This window comes from Anopheles coustani, chromosome X, assembly GCF_943734705.1.
Source record: "Anopheles coustani chromosome X, idAnoCousDA_361_x.2, whole genome shotgun sequence".
Classification (NCBI taxonomy): Eukaryota; Metazoa; Arthropoda; class Insecta; order Diptera; family Culicidae; genus Anopheles; species Anopheles coustani.
In genome coordinates, this window is record NC_071290.1 from 11657115 (window position 1) to 11668072 (window position 10958).

At 45.8% G+C, this 10958-nt stretch overlaps 1 protein-coding gene across 3 annotated transcripts; it reads right to left on the minus strand.

Moving 5' to 3' along the window:
• Positions 1-5060: 5060 nt before the first annotated feature.
• LOC131269550 (arginine/serine-rich protein PNISR-like) lies at positions 5061-10837 on the minus strand. 3 transcript variants are annotated; one of them, XM_058271970.1, is made up of 8 exons: positions 10697-10837; positions 9713-10621; positions 8774-8890; positions 8595-8700; positions 8420-8479; positions 8200-8348; positions 7795-8131; positions 5061-6578 (listed from the first exon to the last, which is right to left on the minus strand). In XM_058271970.1, exons 2-8 carry the CDS (start codon positions 10586-10588, stop codon positions 5653-5655), a joined length of 2571 nt encoding a protein of 856 aa, XP_058127953.1. In that variant the 5' UTR covers positions 10589-10621; positions 10697-10837; the 3' UTR covers positions 5061-5652. The 3 variants fall into 3 exon arrangements, with proteins under 3 accessions (XP_058127953.1, XP_058127954.1, XP_058127956.1); XM_058271971.1 differs by having other exon boundaries at positions 10720-10828; XM_058271973.1 differs by having other exon boundaries at positions 5061-6575; positions 9713-10831.
• Positions 10838-10958: the final 121 nt, after the last annotated feature.

Below are 10958 nucleotides of genomic sequence, written 5' to 3' on the forward strand. Positions count from 1 at the left end.
CTCACCAAAAATGGTGAATATGACTTTCTAAGAAATAGCAATTGTTTAAAATGACGATGGTTCAGTTCTCTTGCTCGTATGAAATTCACAGTTCATTCACAACAAATTGCCATTCAAACGAAAGCCAATACTTAAGGTTTAAAACTTTCCATACATTACTTCAAAGAGGTCGCAAGCCGCATGTTTGACATCGCTGCCCTAGATGATCTTCGTTCAAGTTTGAGTTATATGTAAATGGAGACTGACGATTGAACCCAACTAGATGCACAACAAGTAGAAAAGAACGTTCATTGAAAGTACATTGCAACAAGTGTATTTTAAAATAAACGCTTTTTAATTGGTGGACCTAATGTACAGATTTCTTGTGTGTATGTTTTCACCGAAGAACGATCGATCATATTTTTAAAAGAACGTTAGCGCAGTTGGATGTTTAGCTTAATAAGAGAATCTGAAACAGAAAGGACTTAATTTTGATACGAATGATGTTTGAGAAGTGATTGTCTATCAAGCATGTAAAAATTTACAGTCCACAACAGTTGACAGTCAAAAGAAAACAACACTCTAACTTGCTTTTCCTATAGAAAGAGATGATCTTATATCCATTTTACGCCTTGGAATATGACTCAAAACTCTTTTTAGAAAATAGTAAGGACCTCTAAAAACGCGATTCCGATTGGGAAAAGGCCGATCTACTCTTATGGAGACGGATATTGTTTGTTGTATTGTTGCAATCTTTCACTGCCACAGGATTTCTCCTACTCTCGATCAATCCATTGTTCTTTACGATCGCTCTCTCTCTCTCTCTCTCTCTCGTTCTCTCACACACACCGTCTCTCTATTGTATCTCTCTATTTCTCATCTCGCTTGACTCGCCCTCCTGTAGTTTACTACTTTCCTATTTCCTAATATCTAGTAGATTAGTAAGAGGAAATATCCAACCATTGCAGCCTTCGGCTACGCTCTCCCGAAATTACCAAATGAAGCTAGAAGTAATCGAACCGCGCCAAGTACCGGTATGCCGTGTGTGTATGACTGTGTGTGTGTGTGTGTGGGGCAAATCGGGCAGGCATCTGTAAATGGCGGCCGAAACTTTAAGGAAAACTATAACGCAAAAAGAATCAGTTGATACATATATATATAAAGAAAACAACCAACCAATTTTGGGTAAGTGCACAAAAGCGGAAGCGAATGTAGGGAAGACACGGAAGAGGAACAGCCGGAAGGCGACGACGCATTTAAGTAAAACGAACGCTGCCAAGCCACATCCCTCCTCACTCAGTTTGAGCATGTAAGATATACTATATACAATCCCCACCCCACGGCTCCAAAAACAAACCCCTAACGCCCTTCCCTCTCCAAAACCAAGCATATACATTATATAGTATATTCTTATGTATACATAAATATTATATTCCGTACTTGTACGGTGTGTGAACTACTTCCGGCAGGCGCTAGGGATGCATGCAGGAGGCTCGCCTGTAAGAAAAAAACCGGAACACAAAAACACACACCATTAGCGCAAGCGACTTTGTAAAACGGAGCGATTACTCACCAACATTGTCGAAACAAAACCGGTGGAATCCTCCTCCACAACGCCATTTGCTGGTGCTCCATGGAAATAGCGATCGTAATGTTTTAATAAAAACAGATGAAGCCAATCGTGTGCAGGTTCCCTTGGTTAGCTCATCTTTTGCATCTTTCCCATCCGAAACGAATAAACATCGGTGAGGGGCGGTTCGGTTTTCATACGAGAAAAGACGATCGATTGATTTGCTTCATTCATTTATTTATTCATTTATACTTTCTCCTTCTTTTTTTTCCTCTCTCATTTGCTACGTTCCAGAAAAAACCCAACAGAACCTTGGACGAAACACCGTGCAGTGAGTTTAAAGTTGAAGTAATTTGTGAAAAGTGAAAGTGAAAGATTATTTTGCGATTTGCACAGTAACTGGCTCGACAGTTGTTTATGTTGTAAACATGTACTATTATAGTTTTGCATCATCATCCTTTTCTTGTTTGTTTGTTTTTTTTTTTCGTTTGTTTGTGTTTGTTTGTTAGCTCTGCTTGAGAAGAATGTTTTTTCGACGGTTGCTAATGTGATCTGGTAAGGATTTCACTGTTTTGCGTTTGTTGTGAACGTGTGTTCTTTTGTATGTGTATTAATTGTTCTAACGTAAAACAACACTCTATCTACAATCGGTTCAAACGCGGTACCAGATAAATAACCAGATAAAATACAGCACACAACTAGTGACACTTATGTTACAAAACGAAAATTCAGAGTGCGCTGGTAAATCTCATATGAACGCAACGGTAGGTAAAAGGTATGGTACAGGCAGGAGATGAGACAAATACATCCGAACCTCCGGGTTACTAAACCAATGTGATGGAAGGTACCGACGGATGTGTGTTTGGGTTAATTGATTTCACTTTTTCTTCCATTCTAACTAAGGGAAAACAAAGGCAGGACAACCACCTGCCATGTCCCTTCATGTTTCCGGATACATTCCTTGTGTAAAGGAACCCCAAAAGCTTAAGCCTACGAGGAGCTCATGGAAGAAGAAAATGGCGCTGTTCTACAGTCGCTATAGTGAAGAAGGGGACTCCTACCTTCACTACCAACAAAGTTACTTCTTTTTTCCTTTGATTTGAACCACGCGAACGGAGCATCAACCTTCTTTTACAATCAGGCGGGGTTCGAAATGTTTAAAAGCAAGCGCAAACAACGGTAAAGTAAACGAGAAAACTATAATAAATAAGTATCAGTCTAATGTTCCTCGACATAATAGCTTGCGACGGCCGGGACTCCGAACTCCGAACGCTGAGCGGGGCATTTTGGCATCTAAAACAGTATTGGCTAATCTCGTGCAAAACTTTGTTCCTTTCCTTTGTTCATGCGTAGTTCCGGCTCAACTGTAGCTGACTGCTAACATTGTTTTGGAGGGCAAATTAATGAATCTCGGGACCGTTTCATCCAGCTCGAAAAGTACACAGTACTAACTCAAACAACATTAGGGAATATATTTTAACTTAAACCTGGCTTTCGTTGTTCAATCTTCTATCGTCTTGATTCTACACTTTGCTAGCTTATTCGTCAGGTTACGCGGGCCGCACTATGCATTTTCTACGATGAAAACGATCCAGAAGGTGAAATTCATCTTCTTTTTGTCAAGTCCGGAAGAAATTGTCACTTTTCAAGACATTAATATTGATACTGTCCGACTTCAAATCAATTTTAGCAAGTAATGAAATTATAGTTACTAGACTAATGTTTACCGAATGTCTACTTCTATTTCGAGTCCAACAGAGTGGGCTTGTATGAATTTAGTTTTACTTTATTTGATTGCAGATCTTGTCTTTTGGTAAAGTTGTTTAATAATATTAATTTATACTTGAAAAACTATTAAAGTTTTGAGAAATTGTTTCCGAAACATGTTTTTCAAAACTAAATCACTATTCCAAACAACTGCAATCCTCCGTTTTGTGAGTTTAATAAATAAAGTAGTGAGGCATTTCACATTATCGTGCAAAGTAGTTCGTTAGTAATCGATATACAGTATACACGAAAAGAAAAAAAGTCTTAATGAGAAAACATCAATAAGTGATCGCAAGAACAGTAGGGAAAGACAACTCAACATTGACAAATTCAATAAAACCTAAAACATAGAGAATAACATTTAGAAACATTGTTGAATCTTTCGAATCCGTTAACAAATCCTTCATGATTCATGCAGTTCCGTGCATCAAGTGACAAAAAAGCGGCCTCTCTACCCATTTTTGTGGTTTACTTTTCTGTTCTCATGACATTAATAAATCTTTAGGATACATAAATCTCGAAAACTATGCAAATAATTATTCAGATTGATAAAGAACGAGTCCTTGCCGTTCCCGATTTCATTTAGAATATTGGATGACCTAAACCACGCACTTTTTAAAACGGTGCGACAAAGACGTCAGAAAGGAAAGATTTTAGATTTCTGATTAATTGTGATGCTAAACTTTACCTAGCTTCCCAAAATATTAGTTTTTTATATTACTATAGTTTTTTATGTTGCTTTTCCATTTGTTTATGGAGCCAAAACTTTGTAGAACTAATGACAGCTGGCTATAAAAAAAATTAGCTATGACAGTCAACGTGTTAATTGAACATGATAATAATCCAACATACATTATTTTTTTAGAAAATACAAGCCAAAATCGTTATTTAAGCCCTACTAATTAGCTTAGACTTTAGAAAATGCAAAGTACAGTCCGGCCAAATAAGCTAGTGTCTAAAAAAAGAACGTCTCGAAGAGCGCCTCACGAAAAGTACATAATGTTTCGAAAAAGTTTACCGGTAACCGCTAATCTGCTAGTCTGCTAACCTTTAGAATATTTACAATATCAATTCAAATCGAATATCAAATTGACAAATCCGTACCAAAACGACCTCTTTTACCTTTGCTGATCCCTACCTGAATCGTTCGCCCGATCCTTGGTGTTGATCCTACATCCACTAAACCCTAAAAACTAGACCGAAACCTGTGAAAACTCTGCACTCCGCTTGCTGCAGCAGGCTTCGGGATACGGGCTTTAATAAACGTAACGGAACCGTTACCTTCGATATCCTATATAAACCTACGTATGAAAGTGTCGCATTTTTGTTTTGTGTTGCCGTCCGTCCCTAATGGCGAGAGTGGCAAACGGGTGCCCCTCCCGGATCCTATGTATCACAACGAGTCAGTTCACGTCTACTCGCTCACCCGAACCGCCTTTCCTTGATGTAACGAACGCGCAAAGTGAAGGCAAATGAAAACTCAACATGCAACGGGCGTGTTGTGCCGCCGTTGTGTGGCGTTGCCCGTATTTCAATGTTCTTCCCTCTTCACTGCTCTAGCATTATCCAGCGCAAAACAAAAAAAATGATAATAGTTGTGCCCGGAGTTAGGAAAAACAACGTTGACATGAGTAACGGCCCGTTGCTTGTCATCGCCTTGAACGTACTAAAGCCACAGAACGTGTGTTAAATACGTGTGGGTTTACCATTTGATAGGACAAAATAAGCAAGATGATAACACAAACGCAACAGATGCCAAGACAGATGAAGCAGGTATAACACAATCGGGGCAGATGATAGCACAACCCGGTATGATGGGGTCAGCGAAGTACAAAATCGTACAAATCTGTTGCCTCGATTGTGGTATACCTGCCTCACTTGTCCTGTTCTCTGACACGATTGTTTTATCACCCGCTAGACATTTCCTAACGCTTTCAAAACAAAAAAAACTCCTCATTTTTGTATGGGAAGAGGTTTCAGCGAAACAAAATTAGGAGCTCAAAACAGCAATTCTGCTCGATAAACAGCTCGAGTGCATTAAAAATCTCCTAATTTTGTTTCGGAAGGCCCCGGGCCATACAAAAACGAGGGTGTTTTTTTGTTCGCGCTGAGGAGAGCGTCTGACTGAGCGGGCATCTGCTGCGTTTGTGCTATCATCTGCTTGTTGTTGTCCTATCCAATGGTAAACCCTGGATGGTGACTGCAGCTCGAACCTAAAAACGGTAGATAACGGTTAACATCACCCACTTGCTGCCCGACGATGAAATGAAAAATAGGTTTCACAATGTGAGCAAAAGGGGCCTTCTTGGCGGAGGGGGGGGAGGAAGAGGGCACCGTTACTCCGGTCGGCGGGTGAACAGTTTGGAACCGGGCGCATCGCGACGCCGTTCGGTCGACCGCGAGCGTTCTTGGCTGACGCTGGACCGCGAACTCGAGGTCGAGCGGGAGCTGGAGTAGGAGCTTCGGGACCAGCTGCGTGAATGGTGGCGCCGACTGCGGTCGGACCGGTGGCGGTGGTGCCGTGCGCTGGAGGAATGGTCGGCCCGGTGCGACTTGGAGCGCGACCGCGATCGGGACGACCGGGAGCGGGTTGAGCGGGACACCGAGTGCGGGCTGCGCGTGTACGAGCGGGACGACTTCGAGCGCGACCGCTGCCGATGGTAGTAGTCCTGACGGTGGCGCTGCTCCCTTTCCGACCGCTCTCGATGCGCGTGCGACTTGCGCTGCTCGTGCTGGCGCGAACCGGATCGGCCACTGTCACTCCGGCGGCTTTCCTTCGGTTCGCTTTTATGCGCCGCCTTATCCTCACCGCCCAGGTGGTCGCCATCTTTCTTGGGCTCGCTCGCTTTCGCCAGCGACTGCAGCGACGCAAGGTAGCGGTTGGCATTTTTCTCCGCACTCCCGGAACCACCCCCCACCGCCAACCCGTGGGCACCTTCGACATCGGAAGCGGTTAGCACTGGTGGGGCTGGTGGCACCACACCACCACCGGCCGGATGATGCTGTCGCTGCTGTTGTGCCAGCCTTTGGTTCGCCTTCAGCAGCAGGACATCCGCCGGGTTGTGCGCAGCGCGCTTGGTCGCGTCCCCGGGCTGCCCTTTGCCGACGCTAGCGGACTGATCGGATGGATGCGAGCTGAGCGCGCCCAGCTTGTACGTCATGACCGGAGGCACGGGCGGTGGATTGAGGGGCAGCCGAGCCCGCGGCTCCTGCAGCTCGCTGAAGCGCGACACGCGTTTCTCAAGCCGCCTGCGCCCTCCTGCTGCAACGGAAACCAGAGATCCGGATAGTGGAACGGAAGCGGGGAGCATACAGAAGGAAGAAAAAGAAAACACACACACACACACAGAGACAGAGGGAAAAAGAAACAGAGAGAGAGAGAGAGAGAGAGAGAGAGAGAGAGAGAGAGAGAGAAAAAGAAAGAGAGAAAGAGAGAGAGAGAGAGAGAGAGAGAGAGAGAGAGAGAGAAATGGAAGACAGTACAAAAAGGAGAGAGAAATGGCAACAGTTTTACTCGAAACGTTGAGTGCACAATACTATTTGGTCAATCATGCATTCAGAAAAGTGCGCGTTCGCTTTGAAAGTATCAAAACTGCAACTTGCTTTCACAAATACTCCAAACCAGAGGCGGCACTAAAGGCCCACTAAAGGCAAGCAGCTATAAGTTCAGATTCACCACAGTTCACCTCAAATGTATTTTATTTTATGAAAACATGTTTTACGTGCCTATTTTAGCGTAAAATCTTCAATAATTATCGAAAAACTTATTGAAAATACACACTGTCCAACACGGTTTATGGGGACACCTGACAGAAGAACAATTATCCGGTCAATTTTAGAGTACCTAAAATAGATAACAATGAACTTTGCATGTCACATCTTCTTTGTCAATCGGTGTGCGAAGCATGTGCAAAACAAAATGGCTTGCATTTCGCAAATGGCGGTCACCAAGCGAAGTGAAAACAATTTCGCCCTCACAATGGAAGAACTAGTTTGCAATCGTTGCTCACGGTACATTCTTGCCAAAAAAATGTACTACATGTTAAACATTTTTAAAAACCCTCACAAAGTTACAAAGTTTCCAAACCAAACATTAAATCGTATATTCAGCAAGTCGTCTGCTTCGAAAAGCTGCCAACAGAAAGGGTTGTTTCTGTAATATTCCCCAATCTTATACTTTTACGCAAACAGAGGTTTCAAATTGGTACTTCTTCGAGCATAAATAAATGCTCGACCATGCCAAACGTGTATGGAAAGGCAGGAAGCCGCCAGTGATTTAGTTTCTCGCTTGTTCTGTACTCCGATGGACGACCAACGGAAATAGAATCGCATATAATACCGTAGAAAACCGAATCCTGCAATCGGGTCGATGGTAAACATCAAGTCGGCGACAAGCATTTGGTTTCGTGAGCGTAATAAACGAATGAATACGCGTATTGAGCAGGGAAGGAAGGGAAGACGGTGCGACAATCACTTACCGAACTGCTGGCTTGCATATAGTTTATCATTTACAGGCTGGGTCTCACCGTCTCTTGTGCTGCCGGACAGGCGGGCAGAACCACTTTTCGAACCGACGTCACCGTTCGAGCTCGCCGCCGACCGGCCACCGTAGCCAGCCAACTCGTCCCGACCGATGCCGGGCGCGCGATGTTCATCGTCTTGGTCGCCCGGCAGGTGCACCGTCGTATGCTGCATCCCGTCGGCCCCTTCTGAGTCTGCGGGCTTTTGCCGGGGGCTTAGCTGCACGCTGCTTATCCACTGCTCAACGTCGCGAGCCGTATGCACGAAATCACGATGCTTCCGGCGAATCGTTTCCTATCGGTTGCGATGCGTGCGGTTAGTTCGTCGTCGTCGTCGATCACCAACCAAACCACCCTTATTACCTCGAGCTTCTGCACTGCAGCCGAATCGGAAAGATCGTCATCCGTGGACTCGTCTCCTTGCGAATCGCCGCCACTGACTGCCTCTTTACCGGCGGATTCTTCCTCGTCGTCTTCGTCCTCGTCGTCGCTATCGCCATAGATACCGAGACCTTTAATCATACAGTAATAAGGTGTGAACAAAAAGGGGAGCTATTGCAACTATTCACCGCTAGCTACCCACCCAGCGCACCGGTGCAGGTTACCAACCCTGGTTTCACTTGCTTCGACTGCACTTGTTTGGCTTTAAGTGAGGTAAATTGGTAGCGCAGTCGATGATCCATCGGCCAAAATATTCAGAAGGTAAAGATAAATGAATACGTTTTTCAGAGGTAGGCGGACAAATAAACACAACTTACCCTTGCGCTTTTTCGATTTGTTGATCGTTGCCGTGACGCAAGCGACAATTAAATTTCCCGTCACTTTCGACAAAATGTCCGTCATCGTGGTTCGCACAAAGGTCGCCTGTGAGGAGACGATTGAACGATTTTGAAATTAGAGATTTTCATCAACATTCGTGGCATTCGATTTCACTGACCCATATTTCGTCGTCATCTTCTATACTATCGGTTACCAACGCTGGTTCTTCTGTATTATGGTTTAAAGTCTCATTTGGTGGATCCGTTCCATCTTCCTCTTCATGGCTGCGTAGTGCCTGTATGTGTGTGGATGCGAGAGAGCAAAGGTATAGATGTAATAATTATTTTATTTTAATTTTTATTTCGTTTACGATTATACAAAACGTAACTTAATATTAACTAAACGAGATAAAGAATTTGGAACAGGATCCGGGAACAGAATTGGGAGATGGAAACAGTTCCAGTTCGGTAGTGCATCAGAGCGGATGTTAGCAGTGCATAGTTTTCCTGAAAGGGTTAGCGGAAAACTAAGGTTACGGCACGACCGCGTGGTGACGCCGAGCTGGAGCTCAGGTCAGACAAATCCTAGCTGCCGCACATCTCGTGCCGTTTGAGACAATCAAGCGGACCACGAGTTCTTGTGTCCTGACAACGGAAGGAATCCCTCCCGTGGACGGCGGGTGGACATATGGCTATTATAGCCGGTCCTAAAGGACGAGCCCCTTCATAGGAGTTCGGACAGAGTTGGTACGCCTCTGATTACGTGTAAGGGAACAAATTGTTCGACTTAGCGTAGGAGGATATACCCCGACTCGCATACCGAAAGAAGAAGAAGAAGGGAGATGGAAAAGCTGTTATTACCACATTGAGGGATTGGGCGGTCGAGTGTCGTTTCTGGACAGTATATAATCCGAGCAAGTGACAGCACGAAGGATAAGGGAGTCGTTTATAAAAAGCTTGGCAAGCGAACAGGGTTAAACCACAAACTACTAGGAAAAGATTTGCGGGAAATGCAACACTGGGGGAGTAAGGACGTTATCACAGAGGTGAAGAATGTTAGCGTTACTAAAACCACGAACCCTGAAGCGCCACGTGCAGGCGCTCCTGGCAGCACTTACCGAGGACGTTTCTGGCTTGGTGGGACTCCAGTCGGCAAGGGCTTCATCTTCCGCGGACCGTTGTCGCCGCTGTTCCTCTTCCCACATCCTCCGTTCTTGCTCGCGCTCGAGCTGTCGCTGTTTTTCACGTTCCATCTTCTCTAGCCCCTCGCGGATCCACGCGGGCAGCAGCTTACGTTTGGCCTCGTTCATCGTAACCGACTCGCCGCCGCCGTAATCCTTTCCGCCGTTCAGCACCGGTGGACCGGGTTCGCCCGTACCGACACTTTCCGCCATTAACTTTACATCGCGGTCTATCCTTCGCTGGTAAGGAGGTTGTTTTGATTCCGTACTGCTGCCATCACGCTGATTGACCGGTGCAAACGTCGAGCCTGTTATCGGTGCGGATTGATGGCCGGCAAGGTTCATATGATACAACTGGTTCATCTTGGCCTGCCAGCTCGCGACGGCTGCCGTCGCCGTCGGGTCGACGATGGTGTGCCCGGGCGGCGCAGCCACCGGCAACATCAGCGATGAGCCCGCCCCCAGATTATCATCCTCCTTCTCCACCTCCATCGGCGCTTCGCCCTGCTCGTCGAACGCCGTGCCGTCGCCTTGCCCGCAATCAGACACACCAAGGTCGGCAGTGTCGTGAAAGCTTGGTGGCGGTGGCGGTGTTGGCACGAAATCGTTGACTGGCTGCGACCACTCGCGCATCCGTATCCACTGCTGGGCCAGCAGGCCCCAGTCAACCTGATCCTTGTTCATGTTTTGATAGCCCGGCATCACATTGCTCGACGCTAGCACCTGCAGCATCTGGGCGGAGGAATCCGCGCCACCGTACAACGCTCCCGAGCCGGAAGCTCCCAGCGAGTTCGGCCCCGCGTTAGTATTCATCTTCCTTGTACGCCTTAACGCGATCCGGAGAGTCTTGAATCGCAACAAACACACATTTTAATTCACCACCCAACTCTTTTCCCAACCATCACCGTGCAACAACGCTACCTTCTTCTGGCTGGAAACTTTACTGATTCGGAAAATGCTTCATTTTGCAAGCGCGAAGGGTTCGGAGGGGCAAGCAGCTTGTATTGATACTCGAACTGTGCCGTGCTCGCGAAAGTTTTTATTAAAACAGCCAGCTCCGACTGTCACGTTCCAAAGCGGCCAGCGTTTGACATTAGCGAAAAGACGGGCCACTAGCAACATAAATGTTTCTTTTTCTTTACTTCTGTGCGCCAGATGCGGCACCACTTGGTTCCCGAGGCGG